Raw genomic sequence first — 18,606 nt, 5'->3', positions numbered from 1 at the left:
AATATGTATATAATATGTATAGTATATGTATATACTATATAATATGTATATACTATATTATATGTATATACTATATAATATACTATGTAATATCTATTATAGTAATATAATGTATAACATTAAATATATTAATATATTAAATTATATTAACATCTATACGAATGGACTGCAATACTTTACATAATTGTGTTGATACAATTTTAGTTAATTGTGAGAATTAACTGAAATAATATTGATAATACGCTTTTGAGGTTTTTGTTCACTGCTATAACCTATTGCCTAGTATAGTGTCAGGAGCTCAATAAGTATTTTCTAAATGAATTAATGAGTGAATAGATTCATTGAATTAATAAATATGAATGAATTATTGAATACAATATTTAAAGGGCTTAAATATTTACTGGACACATATCATATTTCTTGACATTTTGCTAGGTCCTAGCAATAAAACTATGAACAAACTAGGTGTGATCCATGCAGAACTAATGGTGAACACTGTTAAGAAAACAGGCAAGTAAGCAGAGTACAGCATGATGAGGATGCACAGGGTAGACAAGAGTACATACGAGGGTAATTTTAGTGTATGAGGCAGACATTTCTTCCTGAGGCAGGTCACATCTATAGAAGTAACATATGAAAAATTTCTGTCACAAGACCTGGAACTTAGTATGTTCTTAAATAGTTCTTCATACTTTCTACACCCTCTCCCACCATCCAAGTTGAAGAGCATTTATAGACACCATCAGCTTTGCTTGATGGCTGTTGTAGTGTTAGGCTGATTTAATGACCCAGATGCCCTTGTCTTTAGTTTTTCCCAAATCTGATATTTGTGTAGAAACAGAATAAACAACTCTTCAACCAATTATTTCTTTTGGAGTCTTTAACCTCCTCAAACTGTTCAACCCCATCTCCACGCCAGAAAGTTTTTTGTTTGTTTGCTTGTTTTTACAAACCTGAGAACAGCTTAGAGTCCCTTGTCAAACCTTAAACTGAGTAGAAGAGAAAAATAACTTTAACTATAAATTGAACTTCTCTATTTGTAACTTACCTATTAATCATAACTAAAAGCATGATTAAGCTGTAACTAAAAATCCCAGTAAAGACCTGCAACTGTACTAATGTATTACTGTCATTTCTTCAAAAAGATATTATCCAGTTGTAAAGCCCGGAAAGGAAATTAGAGATTTAGAGCAATTCACTCTTTTTACAGATAGTACTACTGTGTAAGAAATAAATGTTCATGACCCTAAAGCCATGAACAAATGACTGAATTAAAAAGAAACCATATGAAAAGGAATAACTTCTGAATAGCAAAAAAGTGCCATTAAAACATTAAAAGATAATAACTAAAACTATAATGTTTATGACAAAAAGAACTAATTTCTAAAAATTGTGAACAACCTATACATTGCAATAATAAAACCAAAATCTAATATAAAATAGCAAAGGAAGTAAATAGAAATTTCACAAAAAGGAAATATAATATTAGTTTTGTTATTTTGTTTCTTTCTCCACTTTTTGTATTTTCTGAATATTTTTTAGGTGATAGGATAGGTTTTAGATAATTTTTCCCAATTGGATCCTTTATGTTTTATTTTTATTTTTTGATTTCCAGCTTTCATTTTAAGTTCAGGGTACATGTGCAGGATGTGCATGTTTGTTATGTAGGTAAACATGTGCCATGGTGGTTTGCTTCACAGATCAACCCATCAACCAGGTATTAAGCCCAGTACCCATTAGCTATTCATCCTAATGTTCTCCCTCCACCCTACCCCACTCAATAGAGAAACATAGGGCTTACATCACATTTTAGATCAAATGGACTCAACAGATATATACAGAACATTCTAACCGCAACAGAAAATGTACATTATTGTCAAACACACATGGATTATCATAAGGATAGATCATATGGTTAGACACAAAACAAGTCTTAACAAATTTAAGAAGATTGAAATAATCAAGTATCTTTTCTGACCAAAATGGTACACAACTAGAAATCAACAATAGAAAGAATTTCAAAAAATTCACAAATACATGGAAACTTAAAAATATGTTTCTGAACAACAAATGGGTCAATGAAAACATTAAAAAGGAAATTTAAAACCTTTAGAGAAGAGAAAATGGAAACACAAACTACTAAAACTTATGGGATGCAGCAAAAGCAGTTTTAAGAAGGATGTTTATAACAATAAATGCCTACATTAACAAAAAAAATTCCAAATACATAATCCAATGCTGTACTTCAAAAAACTGAAAATAAAGGTCAAATTATGCCTAAAGTTAACAGAAGGAAGGAAATAATAAAGATCAGAGAAGAAGTAAATGAAAATAGTACAAAAGATAAAGGAAGCTAAGAGTTGGTTTTTAACTAGGTAAACAAAATTGACATACCTTTATCCAGAATAAGCAAAAAAAGAAGATGCAAATAAATAAAATCAGAAATGAAAGAGGAGACATTACAAAAGACACCATGGAAATACAAAAATCATAAGAGACTACTAAGAACAATGAATTGGGTAGACTAGAAGAAAATAGATAAATTCCAAGAAACATACAATGTCCAAAACTGAATTATGAAAAAATAGAAAATCTTAATAAACCAATAATGAGTACAGAGAGTGAATTAGTAATAAAAATTCTTCCATCAAAGAAAAGCTTAGGACTTGATGGCTTCGGAGATAAGTTCTACCAACATTTAAAGAAATAATGCAAATCCATCACAAACTCTTCCAAAATATTTAAGTGGCGGGAATACTTTCAAACTCATTTCAGAAGGCCAGCTTTACCTTAATACCAAAGCCAGACTAGGAGAGTATGACAAAACAAACTTACAGGCCAATATTCCTAATGAACATAGATGCAAAAAATCTTCAAAGAATACTAAAACACTGAATTTGACAGTGAATTCAACAGAAGTCTGGTTCACTATCATCAAGAGAGATTATCCCAAAGATGCAAGGATAGTTAACATACAAATTTCACAGTTATATTTGTGAAAAATCACATGATCATATGATCATTTTAATAAATGTATTAATAGAAAAAAGTATTCAACAAATTTAACATCCTTTTGTGATAATACTCTCAAAAAATTATGTATAGATGGAACCTACCTCAATACAATAAAGTTTGCATATATGACAAACCCAGTGCTAACATCATACTTCATGGCAAAAAGTAGAACTCCTTTTGTCTCATATCAGGAAGAAGACAAGGATGCCCACTCTCACCACGACTAATCAACAAGTACTGTAAGTCCTAGCCACAGCAATTAGCTAAGAAAAAGAAATGAAATGTATCCAAATTAGAAAGGAAGAAATTAAATGGCCCCAGTTTGCAGACATGATTGTATATACTGAAAACCCTAAGAAATCTGCCAAAATTCTATTAAAAATTAAAAAATGACTTCAGTAAGGTTACAGGATACAAAAACAAGATACAGAAATCAGTAGCATTTCCATATACTAACAGTGAACTATCCAAAAAAAGTGAAGAAAACAATTTACAATAGCATCACAAAAATATATAGATCAAAACATCACATTGTACTTACTAAATATATACCATTAGTTGTTAATTAAAAATAAAAATTTTAAAAATTCTTGGGAATAAATTTAAACAAGGGAGTAAAATGCCTATACTCTGAAAACTATAAAACATTGATGAAAGGAATTTAAGGAGATACAAATAAATGGAAATATATCTCTTGTTCAAAAATTGGAAGAATTGGCTGGGCGCGGTTGCTCACGACTGTAATCCCAGCAATTTGAAAGTCTGAGATGAGTGGATCACTTGAGGTCAGGAGTTCGAGACCAGCCTGGCCAACATGGTGAAACCCCCATCTCTACTAAAAATACAAAAAATTGGCCAGATATGGTGGTGTGTGCCTGTAATCCCAGCAACTCGGGAGGCTGAGGCACGAGAATCGCTTGAACCTGGGAGGTGGAGGTTGGAGTGAGCCGAGATCACGCCACTGCACTCCAGTCTGGGTGAAAGAGTAAGACTCTGTCTCAAAAATAAATAAATAAATAAAAATAATAAAACACAAAATTTGGAAGAAAGAATATTATTAAAATGTTGATACTACCTAAAGCAATCTGCAGTTTCAATGCAATCCCTACCAAAATTCTAATGATGTTTTTCACAGAAATGAAATAAACAATTCTAAAATATTTATGCAACCACAAATGATCCTGAATAGCCAAAGCAATCTTGAGTAATAAAAACAAAGCAAGGGAGTCACAGTATCTGACTGCAAAATATACTACAAAGCTGTAGTAATTATCACAGAATAGTACTGGCATAAAAACAGGCATGTTGACCAATGGAAAAGAATAGACATGCTAGAAATAAAGTCAAGCATTTATGATTGATTTTCAACAAAGCTGCCTGTACAAATACACAATGGATAGGCTCATCAATATATTGTATTGAGACCACTGGATAGTCACATTCAGAATAATGAAATTAGACACTTATCTCACACCATATATAAAAATCAAATCAAAATGGGTTAATGACTTAAGTGTAAGACCTGAAACTGTGAAACTGCTAGAAGAAAATGGGGGGAAAGCTCCATGACATTGGTCTGGGCAATATTTTTGGAAATGATCCTCAAAGCACAGGCAACAAAAACAAAAATAGACAAACAGGATTACATTAAACAAAAAAGCTTCCTGCAGCCAAGAAAACAGTTAACAGATGAAGAGATAAAAATAAAAAGATAATTGATGATGTGTCCAAAATAAGGGACATAGAAAGAATGTGCTGTGAGTTAATAGATTAGAGCAGTCGTGTGTTGGCCATTATTTTAACAACTAGGTCTTTTGGAATAAAAGCCCTGACGTGTACCGTTTGCCAATTTCATGGTGTAAATACTCTCACCATGGCTGATTTCAGGCTACCGACTTGAGGTCACTGAATGCCAAGTTGGGAAATGGTATTCATAATTAGATTTTGGAGTGATAGTGATAGACAGACATGACCTGGGCATAGTTTATGGAGGAGGTCAAAACTGAAACTAGTCTTGAAGATTGTGTACAAACTAGATAGGTCAAGAAAAGTAGGCTACAGATTTGAGGAATGGCCTAAGCAGAGCCCAGAAATAGGAATAAATGTGGAATGTTTAAGAAAATACACTCAGCACATAGTTTGCCAATAAATATATTTGTGCATAATTGAATGGCAGTCAATAGACCTGTCTGATTAGAAAAATGAGTCTCCATAGGTAGAAACTTGAGAGGATGGCTCAGATGCCACAAAATGTTCTGTGGTAACCCACAGTTCTCTAACTTTCTGTATACCGATAATTGAATCATCGGAATCTTCATCAGCTTTGTTACAAAGGCTCAGAAATTACCTTGATCTTTGCTTATTATTTTTGAGTTATTTTAATAACTATGCAAATATCTAATAGTAAAATAGAATTAATAGACAACTCTAAGGGGGCAGAAAATTCTAATTTTCAAAGGTTGCAGAGTGGCTTTTCACAGCTATATATCTACATAATGACATTCTCTCTACTAAAGAACCATGCCTACAGACATTGAATTTAATGATAGTACTTTCTTTACATATAGGTGGGCTACAGAAAAAACAACTTTATTTTGTCTGGTATATGTGTGTGTGTGTGTGTGTGTGTGTGTGTATGGAATTTTGTGGTTTGGCAGGAATCCCCAAACTTTTTCTGCAAAGGGCTAGATATTAAATATTTTCCACAGTGCAAACAATGTGGTCTTGGTCACAGCTACTCAACTCTGACATTGTAGCCTGAAAGCATCCATTGACGATATGTAAATGAATGTCATGGCTGTGTTCCAGTAAAACCTTATTTATAAAAACAAGTGGGAAACATCAAGGCATCTAGAAAAATGGACACTTTTAAAAATTTTATTTTTAATTGACAAATAATAATCACATGTATGTATGGGGTATAATGTGATGCTGATATATGTATATATTGTGAAATGATTACATCAAGCTAAAATAGCAATCACCTCACATATTTATCATTTTATTGTTGTAAGAACATTTAAAATCTACTCTCAGCAATTTTGAAAGATACAGTATATTATTATTTACTGTAATCATCATGCTGTGCAGAAGACCAGTAGAACTTACTTCTCATGTCTAACTAAAACTTTGTACCCTCCAACTAACATTTTCATTGACCCTATTCATCCCCTTCCACTCCTGCACATCACCTTGTGATACTACGATTCTATTTCCTACTCCTATGAGTTCAAAGTTTTTTAGATTCTGCATCTAAAGAGATTATGTGGTTACTTGTCTTTCTGTGCATGGCTTATTTCACTTAATGTAATGTCCTCCAGGTTCATCTATATTATGATAGATGATAGAATTTCTTTTTAAGTGGTAAATAGTATTTCATTGTGTACATATACCATATTTTCTTTATCCATTTGCCCAATTATGGACACTTAGTTTGATTATATATTTTGCCTATTGTGAATTATGTTACAACAAACATGGAAGTACAAATGACTCCTTGACATACTGATTTCACTTCCTTTTGACATATAGTCAGAAGTGGAATGAGTGGATCATATGATGATTCTATCTTTAGTTTATTGAGGAAGCTCCATACTATTTTCCATGGACTAATTTACATTCCCAGCCAAAAATGTGCATGTGTTCCGTGTTCTCCACACCTTCTCCAACATTTGTCTTTTATCTTTTTGATAAGAGGTATTTGAACAAGTCAGAGGTGATATCCCATTGTGGTTTCAGTTTATATTTCACAGCTTATTAGTGATATTGAGCATTTTTTCATATGCTTATAAGCCATTTATGTTTGGAAATATAAGTGTTACCATTTTATTGTGGTTTGCTTTATTGTGCTTCACAGATACTGCATTTTTTTTTTTACAAATTGAAAGTTTCTGGCAACCCTGTGTTTAGCAAGTGTATCACTCCCATTTTTCCAATATGTGTTCACTTTATGTCTGTCGCATTTTGGTAATTCTTGCAATATTACAAAGTTTTAAATTATTATTGTATGTGTTATGCTGATCTGTGACCAGAAACCTTTGATGTGACCATGGTAATTGTTTTGGGACACCATAAACTGTGCCAATGTTAAAAAGGTGACTTTAATTAATAAATGCATATGTTCTAACTGCCCCACTGACCAGCCACTCCTCTGAATCTCTTCCTTTCCTTGGGCCTCCCTGTTCCCTAAGACACAAAAATATTGAGATTGGGCCAATTAATAACCCTGAAATGGCCTCTAAGTGTACAAATGAAAGAAAGAGTTGCATGTCTCTCACTTTAAATAAAAAACTAGGTGGAAAGCTGCAGCAAGTTATCCAGAAGATTTAGATATTAGATGAAGGTGGCTATACTAAACAACAGATTTTCCATGTAGACAAAACAGCCTTCTATTAGAAGAAGATGCCATCTAGAACTTTTACAGCTACTAAGGAGAAATTAATGCTCAAAGGATAATAAAGGATTAAGCTTCAAAGGATAGTCTGATACTCTTGCTAGGGGCTAATGCAGCTGGTAAGTTTAAGTAGAAGTCAGTGCTCATTTACTGGTCTGAAACTCCCAGGGCCATTATGAAATACTCTAAATCTACTCTGCCTTTGTTGTGTAAATGAAACAACAAAGCCTGCATGATAGCACATCTGTTTATAGCATGGTTTACTGAATACTTTAAGCCCACTGTTGAGACCCACTCCCTGGAAAAACAATTCCATTCAAAATATTACTGCTCATTTATAATGCACCTGGTCACCCAAAAGCTCTGATGGAGATATACTAGGAGATGAATGCTGTTTTCATGCCAGCTAACACAATATCTATGTTGCAGTCCATGGATCAGAGAGTAATCTGGACTTTCAAATCTTATTTAAGAAGTACATTTTGTAAGGCTATATATTCCATAGATAGTGATTCCTCTGATGGATCTGGGCATAATAAATCGAAAACCTTTTGGAAAGGAGTCACCATTCTAGATGCCATTAAGAACATTTCTGATTCATGGAAGGAGAACAAAATCTTAACGTTAACAGGAGTTTGGAAGAAGTTGATTCCAATCCTAATAGATGACTTTGAGGGGATCAGGGTATCAGTGGTGGAGATAACTGCAGGTATCATGGAAATAGCAAGAGAACGAGAATTACAAGTGCAGCCTGAAGGTATGACTGAATTGCTGCAATCTCATGATAAAACTTGAAGACGTAAGGATTTGATTTTTATGGTTAAACAAAGAAAGTAGTTTCTTGAGATGGAATCTACTCCTGTGAAGATCCTGTGAATGTTTTGATATTGTAACAAAGTATTTAGTATATTAGATAAACTTGGTTGATAAAGCAGCAGCAAGCTTTCAGAAGATTGAGTCCAATTTTGTAAGAAGTTTTACTATAGGTAAAATGCTATCAAACAGCATAGTATGCTACAGAGAAATCTTTTGTGAAAGGAAGTACCAATTGATGTGACAAATTTCGTTTTTGTCTTATTTTAAAAAATTGCTGCAGCCACCCCAGCTTTCAGCAGCCATCACCCTCATCATTCAGCAGCCATCAAAATCAAGGCAAGACCCTTCCCCAGCAAGTTTGACTTGATGAAGTCTCAGATGATTGTTAGCATTTCCTAGCAATAAAGTATTTTTAAATTAAGGTATATAAATTCCTTTTTAGACATAATGAGATTGTACACTTAATAGTCTACAGTAAAATATAAACATAATTTTAATTTTAATTTTTTTTTCTTTTTCAACTTTTATTTTAGAATCGGGGGGCATGTGTAGGTTGGCTACAAAGGTATATTGCATGATGCTGAGGTTTGGGTATGATTGAACCCATCATCCAGGTTATGAGCATAGTACACATTAGGTAGTTTTTCAGTTGTTATGCCCCTCCTTCTCTCTTCACTCTAGTAGTTCCCAGCATCTGTTGCTCCCATCTTTATGTTCATATGTAGCCAATGTTTACCTCCCACTTATAAGAGAAAACATGCAGTGCTTGATTTTCTGTTCCCGTGTTAATTTACTTCAGATTATGGCCTCCAGCTACATCCATGATACTGTGAAGGACATCATTTTGTTCTTTCTTATAGTATTCCGTCATGTAAATGTACCACATTTTCTTTGTCCAATACACCATTGATGAGCACCTGGGTTGATTCCATAAACATAACTTTTAGATGCACTGGGAAACCCAAAATTTTGTGTCTCTCTTTATTGAGATATTCACTTTATTGTAGTGGCCTGGAACTAAGCCCACAGTATTTTGATGTGTGCCTGTATACATACCTTGTGAATGGCTAATTCAAACTAATTAACATTGCATTACTTCACATACTTACTTTTTACTTTTCGTGTGCTAAGAACAGTTGAAATCTACTTTCTTAGCAATTTTCAAGAATACAATATATTGTCATTAACTTTAGTCATCACGCTGTACAACAGATCTCTTAATTTGCTATTTTTTTTTGAGATGGAATCTCGCTCTGTTGCCCAGGCTAGAGTGCAGGGGCGCAATCTCAGCTCACTGCAACCTTGGCCTCCCAGGTTCAAGTGATTCTGCTACCTCAGCCTCCTGAGTAGCTGGGATCACAAGCGCACACCACCATGCCTGGTGAAATTTTTGTATTTTTAGTAGAAATGGGGTTTTACTGTGTTGCCTAGGGTGGCCTCGAACTCCTGAGCTCAGGCAATCCACCCATCTCAGCCTTCCAAAGTGCTAGGAGTACAGGCATGAGCCACTGTGCCCAGCCTACTTCTTATACTCAACTGAAATTTTGTATCATTTGACCAACTTCCCTCCAACCCACACCAGCTCTAGCCCCTGGTAACCATCTTCTACTCTCTAATTCTAGGAGTTTAAATTTTCTTTTGACTCCACAAATAAGTGAGACCATGCAGTTTCTGTCTTTGTGTGCCTGACTCATTTTATTTCACATATTGAATTCCAGGTTCATCCGTGTTGTTGCAAATGAGAGGATTTTCCTTTTTTATGGCAGAATAGTGTTCCATTGTGTATATATACCACATTTTCTTAATCTATCCATCCTTATCAATATTTGGGTTGGTTTTACATCTTGCCTTATATGAATAATGTAATGAACTTGGAAGTTCAGATATCTTTCCCTTTGGATATATGCCCAGGAGTGGAACTGCTGAATCATATGATAGTTTTATTTTTAATTTTTTAAGAAACTGCTATGTTTTCCCAAATGACTATATTAATTTGCATTCCCATGAACAGTGCACGACAATTCCTTCCTTTTTTTTTTTTTTTTTTTTTTTTTTTGAGACCAGAGTCTCACCCTGTCACTCAGGCTGTAGTGCAATGGCGTGATCTTGGCTCACTGCAAACTCTACCTCCCAGGTTCAAGCAATTCTCGTGCCTCAGCCTCCTGAGTAGCTGGGATTACATGCATCTGCCACCATGCATGGCTAATTTTTGTATTTTTAGTAGAGACGGGGTATCACCATGTTGGCCAGGCTGGTCAAACTCCTGACCTCATGATCCTCCTGCCTTGGCCTCCCAAAGTCCCTTTTTTTTAAATATAGTCTCTAACACTTCTTGTCTTTGTCTTTTTATTAATAGCTGTTCTAAAAGGTGTGAGGTAATATTAATATTATCTCATTGTGGTTTTGATTTGTGTTTCCTGATGATTAGTGATGTTGAGCATCTTTTCATGTACCTGTTGGACATTTGCATATCTTCTTTTGAGAAATGTCTATTTACATCCTTTGCCCAATTTTTTAAATTAGTTTTTCTATTTTCTAACTATTGAATTGAGTTTTTTATCTAGTTTGAATATTAACCCCTTATCAGAGGTATGGTTTGCAAATAGTCTCCTATTCTGTAGGTTGTCTGTCTATCATGTTAATTGTTTTCTTGGCTGCTTGGAGATTTTTAGTTTGATGTAATCCCATTTGTCTATTTTTGTGTTTGTTGCCTTTGCTTTGGGGCTCCTCTCCAAAAAAATCATTGCCCAGACCAAAGTCTTGGAACTTTTACCATATGCTTTCTTCTAGTAGTTTCACAATTTCTAATCCCTTTATTTAAGTCTTCAATGCATTTTGAATTGGTTTTGGATATGGTGTTAGATATGGGTCCAATTTCATTCTGCTGAATGTGGATATCCAGTTGTTCCCAAACGACTAATTGCAGATACTGTCCTTTCCCCATTGTTTTTGGCATCTTTGTCAAAAGTTAATTAAATGTAAATTATTGGATTGACTTATGGGCTCTCAATTCTGTTTCAATGAACAATAAATCTGCTTTTATGCCATTACCATGCCATTATAATTACTATAGTTTTGTAGTATAGTTTGAAATCAGGGAATGTGATGCTTTGTTCTTTTTATTCAAAATTGTTTTGGCTATTCAGGCTCTTTTGTAGTTCCATATGAATTTGAAGACTGTTTTTCTATTTTTGTAAAGAATGTCTTGGTATTTTGATAGGATTACATTGAATATGTAGATTTCTTTGGGTAGTATAGTAATTTTAACAACATTAATTTTTCTAATCTATGAATACAGGATATCTTTTTATTTATTTTTGTGGTCTACAGTTACTTTTATCATTTTTTTTTAGTTTTCAGTGTACATATCTTTCATTTTCTTGGATAAACTTACTCCTAAGTATTTTATTTTTTGATGCTGTCATACATGGTGTTGTTTTCTTAGTTTCTTTTTCAGATAGTTCATAGTTAGTGTACAGAAACAGTACTAATTTTCTTATGTTGCATTTGTATCTTGCAAGTTTACTTAATTTATCAGTTTTAACAGTTTTCCAGTGAATTCTCAGGCTTTTCTGTGTATAAGGTCAGATCATCAGTAAACAGAAACAATATCCTCTTCCTTTCATATTTTGATACTTTTTCTTTTTCTTTTTTTTTCTCTAATTGCTAATTGGGTAGACCTTTTAATACTATATTGAATGGAGGTGGCAAGAGTGGTCATACTTAAATCTTTAGAGTTCACTGGGTAGTTCTAGATATTAAAAATGGCAAAAATTTACAGCAAAATTGATGTAAAAATGACTCTTTAAAAAGCGTTCAACTTATCTTTTCTGGTAACATTTTATTCCAGCACTATGTTTTTCTCTCTTATGTATGGGTATAGGTGGTTGTGATGTTGGTATTGACACGAACACTTTGGTGTTCATACATGTTCTTATACACTGATTTCTGAATAAAACTTAACATAGACTGTTAATTAATTCTCATTATATGAGAGTTGCCATGAAGCCATTAAAAATCTGCCTAATCATTTTCCTGGATAATGGTCACTTTCTTATTTGATTTTATGTCCATGTTCCTGTGGACATGAGTGAAGAGAAGATGTTGGTAAATAGTAAAATCTTTAATTCTGAGTTTCAGTTTCCTTATCTTTAAAACACGAAAAATAACTCCTCTTATTTTTACCCAAGAGGATGATAGTATTATCTTAATGGCATTATAAATCTGTGCCCTTTATTCATTAACTGTGGTGAGAAAATTACCATAGAGGGGACAAAGAACACTCCACAGCATTTGTCAGTCATGATTTGATGCTTTATTTTCTCCTTTCTTCTTGAAAATTTCAAGAGTAGACAGCTGACCTTCCTCTGAATACTTTCTTTTCTGCTATCATCACCTACAATTAAGTCTAAAACCTAATATGTCTAAGACATTACACATGTAATGGAAGAGGGTTAATAAGGGGAATAAAAGCTCCAAGAGATTAAATCACATTAAATAGGACAGTTGGGCCATAGTGCACTCTGTCTGGAGAATTAATCATATACTGTTCAGGCCAGTGGAAGAGATCAGTTTGTACTTCCTTATATGAAAGTGTGTTAGGTTCAAAAAGAGAAGAAATAATAATACAATTTCCAGAAAGAAAGATATATTGATGACAGATGTAGTAGGTTAGTGTCAGGCCCACATGGCCTTAAATTCCTGTAGCAGTTCTGTGTGTCCATCCTCCTGCTTTTTCATTCTTTGCTATTAACCACTTTCTCCTGAAGCCATTAGAAGGCTGCCCTTGGGTACTGGGGCCACAAAGCCTATCTGGACTCAAGCTCCTGGGAGTTTTACATCCCTTACCTCAGGGCAACCTGTAGCCAATGGCTATTTAGCATGGAAGTACAAAGACTCATCTGTTTTTTTTCTTAAGGTAGGACAAACTAGGGTATACTTTACCTTCTACCAAGATCTAGTGGAGTCTGGGATTTCAACTGACATTGTACCTTTATTTTACTTTTCTTTCTTTTGTATCCTGCCTAATCCACCTTCTTACTAATTTATCTTTATAAACACTTTCTTTATTATACATTTGCATGCAAATTCTTAGCCTAAGGTCTCTTTTGGGGACAACCTGATCATAGACAATAGACTACCATGACTTCTTAGCTTTTACTTAATAACTTAAATCACATTTGATAAGCACCCTCTATTTAAATCCAATGAGCACATAATTTATAAAGAAATATTAACCAACCTGTCAACAAATGCATGGTGAAGAAGGAAGATGGGATCGTTAGCAGATCCCTGTACCTGGGACATTGTTCCATTCATATAGATGTGCAAGGCATTGTGCATGCTGCTTTGAGAGGCATCTGCTATCCCAGTAAGTGGACTAGCAAATCCTGTTCGTTAAAAAAAAAAATGAAAAAAATATGTTTACTTTAATGACTGAAAACCGAAGTAATTATCCCATTTGATTTATAACTATAACTTGAAGACTGTTTCAAAATATAAAATCAAAAATAAAATTCATTCCATATTGAGACTCTGTACATTCTGGATACCCAGTGTGTGTTCAATAAATATTTGTGGAATTAAATGGCCTAAATTTGGGTACAATGGACAGCTTAACCACATAAAAGAGGCTGAGCCAATTTGTGTTCCCTCCTGTTCCTTCTGCGTATAATTTCTCTTTCAATATGGACAAGTCATAGGAACATTTTATAATAACCAGCAGTCACTTTCACTTCAGTCTGTAACAACACTCATAGCAGATCTTTTCAGCATGTTATGTGTCCTCTTGCTTTCCAGTCCTGGAGAATACTTTAAGTTTGGTTTCTGGTTCCAGAGAAAGCATAAAATTTGTGACTCTTCACAGTTCAATTCCTCTTTCACAGGAACATCTTTCATATCATTTCATAATGTGTCTGATTTTACAAAACATTCATTTCAAAAAATCAGAACTCCAATAAATATTTCCGTTTATTGCATCAGCAACAGTAATAATGGGAAAAATTTTAATAAGAGCTATTATTTTCTAAATGTTGAGTATGCTAAATGTTTATTGTGACATATGTTCTTCAATCTTTACAGTAACTCTGCTGGTTAGAAATTATTATCCCTATTCAAAGAAAACTGAGGTTCAGAGAAGTTCTGAGTTTACCAAGCTACCCAGGTAGAGTTGGGAATTTTTTTTATTATTTTTTATTTTTTATTTTTTTTTTTGAGACAGAGTCTCCGTATCAATTAGACGCTAAGATATGAGCTCTTGGAATCTTGTGTTCTCTCTCATATGCCCATTAAGAAGAGGACGAGGAAGATAACTTTTTAGTGCCCACTCAGGCAAAACTGAGAGTTAGGACCAGAAAAAGAAGTTTGAATAACAAATTGAATTGTAAGCAGGAACCAAGTTGGGGGAACATGACGAAGGGCATATTATTAAATTTCAGAATTAAGAAATATCAAGCCAGCAGAAATTGTGAATAAGATTATAATGTAAACCAGAGTTATAACAGAAACAGTGAAAAAATTAGGATTTAGGCAGGAAAGTTCTAGCTTTATTTCATAAAAGTAGAACTATTTTATTTGCAATATCTTCCTTATTAAAGGTGCAGTTCTTAATTTTTGCATCACATGCCTTGTGCTCTCCCACTATTGTGGCTGGTAGTATTTCTGCCCCTTCGGGTAGTGATGTTTTTTCCTCCTTTTACCTCCTTTTGAACTTATTTTATTCATTCTGGGAGACCATACCAATCCCCGATCCCTCTGGAAGATTAGCCTAAGAACATGCACATCCCTCTCCTTTACAAAGTTTTGTCTATGACAACTTCTGTGAATATACATACATGACACTTAATCTGTGTAGAAATTTTTCTAGATCTTGACATAATTTTATGTGACATTTAGAAGGATATAACCAATTAAGTACATACCTTATTATAGAAATGGAAAAAAAGGGCTTAGAGGGAACAAAGAACTTGTCTAAGGTAAAATAACAAATTGGAGGTTAAGGTTAGAGCAGATGCCTGTTTTCGTATAGAACTTATGCTCCTAAATACAATGGATTACTTCCTTTGCTATGTAGCAATAAATCATGTCACTGAGGACAATGTTCTCATAGAAGTTGTTTTCAAGATTTTATCTTTGAGTATCACCAAATGCAAAATTTAAAACCACTTATATGTATACTCTCACACTTTTTAAAGTAGATCCCAAACTGATTTTTTTAGTTTAAAATAATTTTTAAAGTTTTATATTTTTCATTGATATGTAACAATTGTACATATCTTTGGGGTACATGTGATATTTTGATGCCTATAATGTACAAGGTGTAATAATCAAATCAGAGTAATTGGAATATCAATCACCTCAATCATTTATCTTTTCTTTGTGTTGGGAATCTTACAAATCTTCTCTTCTAGCTATTTAAAATATACAATAGAATAAATTGTTGTTAACTATAATTTTCCCACTGTACTATCAAATTGTTTTAATCATAATCATAAATAGTTTCAGAGGATATAATAAAAGGACATTGCAAATAGTGTCAATTTAAAAATGAACATATAATATTACTTTCAAAAAATTTATCCACCATAATTATTTGATTCCATCATCCATATCAAAAACAACTTAAACTCTTCTTTGGTAGTCTGTAACTTTCTAGAGTTACCTTTTTATACTTGAACTTGTATTTGTATACTATTTTTCTACACAATTATATCTAAATGTTATATAAGTTACACTTAAAATATTTAAAAAATATTAGTGAGGATTAAGGAGATGTTAGTCTAAGGATACAAATTTTTTCTTAGGTAGGAGGAATAAGTTCAGGAGATTTATGATACAACATGGTGATTATAGTTAATAATAATGTATGGTATACTTGAAAATTGCTGAGAGTAGATTTTAAATGTTCTTACTACTCAGATAAGTATGTGAGGTAACAGATATTTTAAGTAGCTGTATTTAGCCATTTCCCAATGTATACATACATCAAAGCATCATGTGATGCACCATAAATATATACAATTTTTATTTATAAATTTTGAAAAGGGAAAAGAATAAGTAGCCTACCAAAATTCTCAGTAACAAAAATAGGTATATCAATTATATTCCAATTTTTAAAAAAATAAATAACTGCCAAGAAACTTTGTTCTTATAAATAACTAGATAAGGGTAAAGAAATTTTATATAAATTTTACTTACTTTTTTGAACTCATTTGAGCTAAATATGCTAATAATGATACAACCCAGCAAAAAAAAAAAAATAGTTTTTACAATTTGATCCATCAGCTGACAACTCAAGCAAGAATTATTTGATAAAAGCAATTTCACAAATGATTAATTTATTTATAAACTACCCAACTCATAAGAAGTTTGTTGCCTAGTAATTAAAGTTATACATGTTGGCAATACTGGCACCAATATTTTGGATTCCCCACTTGTTAAACACTCTGGAAGTTTTTCCCATTCTGGGAGCAGACTGTATTGAGAATGAATTCAGGATAAGTGGAAGATACGCTCTTCTGAAACATCGGAGAAGGGAGATTTTGAAAGGAGAATTGGTGAAGGAGAATCTTCAGGAGTCTTCTCAATCAGATTCATTTGGAAAAGTGTGCTTGGAAGGATGAGCTAAAAATAAATTTTCTTAAAACTCTCTGCACCATTTACCGCTTAGAAAGTCTTTGTGAATCTGCAGTAGTGTATCTCTGCCACTTTGAAGATACTGCTGTAAAAAAGATTTTTGAACTGAATAGAACTTGGCTTAAATTCTATGTTACATACTGGAAGTATAATCCTTGTCAAGTTGTTTATATTTTTTGGGGCTTCAATGGTAAGGGAGGAAGTAAATAATGTCCACTTATCAGTTGGTGGCAAGGATTAATTTTGATAGCAGGTATAAAAGCACCTAGTACAGATCTGGTGCAAAGTGAATTCTTCCTGAGTAGTAACTAGTATTTCTATAATCATGCTGCATGTGATAAATGGGTGCTGCTAACCAAGAATATGGTGCACTCCCAGTGAAAAAGTGTCTCTTTTGCTGCAACTCCACACCATTAGGTACCACCCTAGCATCATGCATCTCCCTCCTTCCTAAACTTCATTGTTCTGTGGAAACCTGCCTGCTGCCTGCCCTCATCCTATATCAGATGTTCTTAGGTGTCTTAGGAACTAGAATGGACTGACATTTTAACAGCATTTTCAGCCAGGCTAGTATTTCATTACTCACTCATATATATATATATATATACTACACTACAGGTTGTATATATACTACAACCTGACAGATGTTGTATCTAGAAAAGCCTCTAATATTATTAAGGAAAAAAAAAAACAGCTAAAGAAAAAGCACATGGCGTTTGTCAGAATACATTGTGATATGTGCTTAGAAATAATGTGAAGGCCCGGGTTGAACCAAGATTCTTTGTAATACATACCAGATTAATATAAACAGTTGTAAATGGTTTTATTATAGTAACACTTTTAAATAAACTGTCTATATATTGTCTCTTCAAATAGACTAGAAACACCTCAGAATTAGAGATCAAATTGTTTGTTTTGATTTTCGATAATCAAAATCAGAGACTTGAACACCTTCATATTTAAAAGATAAACAAATATAAAATGCTTCTCAATCTTTCACTTATATATCCTACAGAGATTGGGAATAGGAGAGATAATTTCCACAAAACCTACAAGGGAATTTTAGAGAGCTCTACTCTGGCACCTGTCGAGTGACAAAACAGAGAAAATGTTATGAATGACAAATAATATAAAGATGTGAACTATTTTCTATTTTATCTTTTCATAGAGTTCTTTTTCTTGGTTGGTGAAGTCAACTTGAAAAAAAATAGAAATAATTACTCCAACATTGGTAGCTTCTCTGGCTGAGATTTGACTCTGTTTTGGAAGAATAAGTCAAAGAGGAAATTCTAAGTACCCCAAAATAGTGCCCATATATATCCAGCTTTTCAAATATCTTTCAGGTAAATAATCTCATTTGAATCTCAGGGATACTTGTGATATGAATATTATCATTACCTCAATTTTACAAATGTGAAAACTACAGCTTATAGAAGTTAAATCACACATACATTAAAGCTAGTAATCGGGGAATCAATGAACTGAATAATTGATTCCAATACCTGTGCTCCTTTTTGCATATACAGTTGGGTAGTGTCTGTACTGACTTACCCTTGGAAATTTCTTTGCACTATACCCCTGCAATGAATTTGTGGACTTGTCATTTTTAGCTACCAAATTACAGCAAGATGCAGAATGTGTTATTATCTCAACCTTGTCCAGGAATTCCTCATGGAAAGAAATTTTAATGAGTCAGTGGGGACATTGTTAGTCACAGATCCCAAAATAGCTCAATGTTCTTTGTGAAG

General features: G+C 33.3%; 1 protein-coding gene across 1 annotated transcript in view; it reads right to left on the bottom strand.

Moving 5' to 3' along the window:
- TYR (tyrosinase) overlaps nt 1-18,606 on the bottom strand; it is a 119,339-nt gene that overhangs the window by 55,972 nt on the left and 44,761 nt on the right. Inside the window, exon 3 of the mRNA XM_032168104.2 lies at nt 13,467-13,614. Coding sequence (XP_032023995.1) covers nt 13,467-13,614 — 148 coding nt within the window. The remainder of the gene's footprint in view (nt 1-13,466; nt 13,615-18,606) is intronic.

Source organism: Hylobates moloch, unplaced genomic scaffold (genome assembly GCF_009828535.3).
Source record: "Hylobates moloch isolate HMO894 unplaced genomic scaffold, HMol_V3 SCAFFOLD_11, whole genome shotgun sequence".
NCBI classification, from domain to species: Eukaryota; Metazoa; Chordata; class Mammalia; order Primates; family Hylobatidae; genus Hylobates; species Hylobates moloch.
This window is presented reverse-complemented; position numbering and strand designations above follow the sequence as displayed.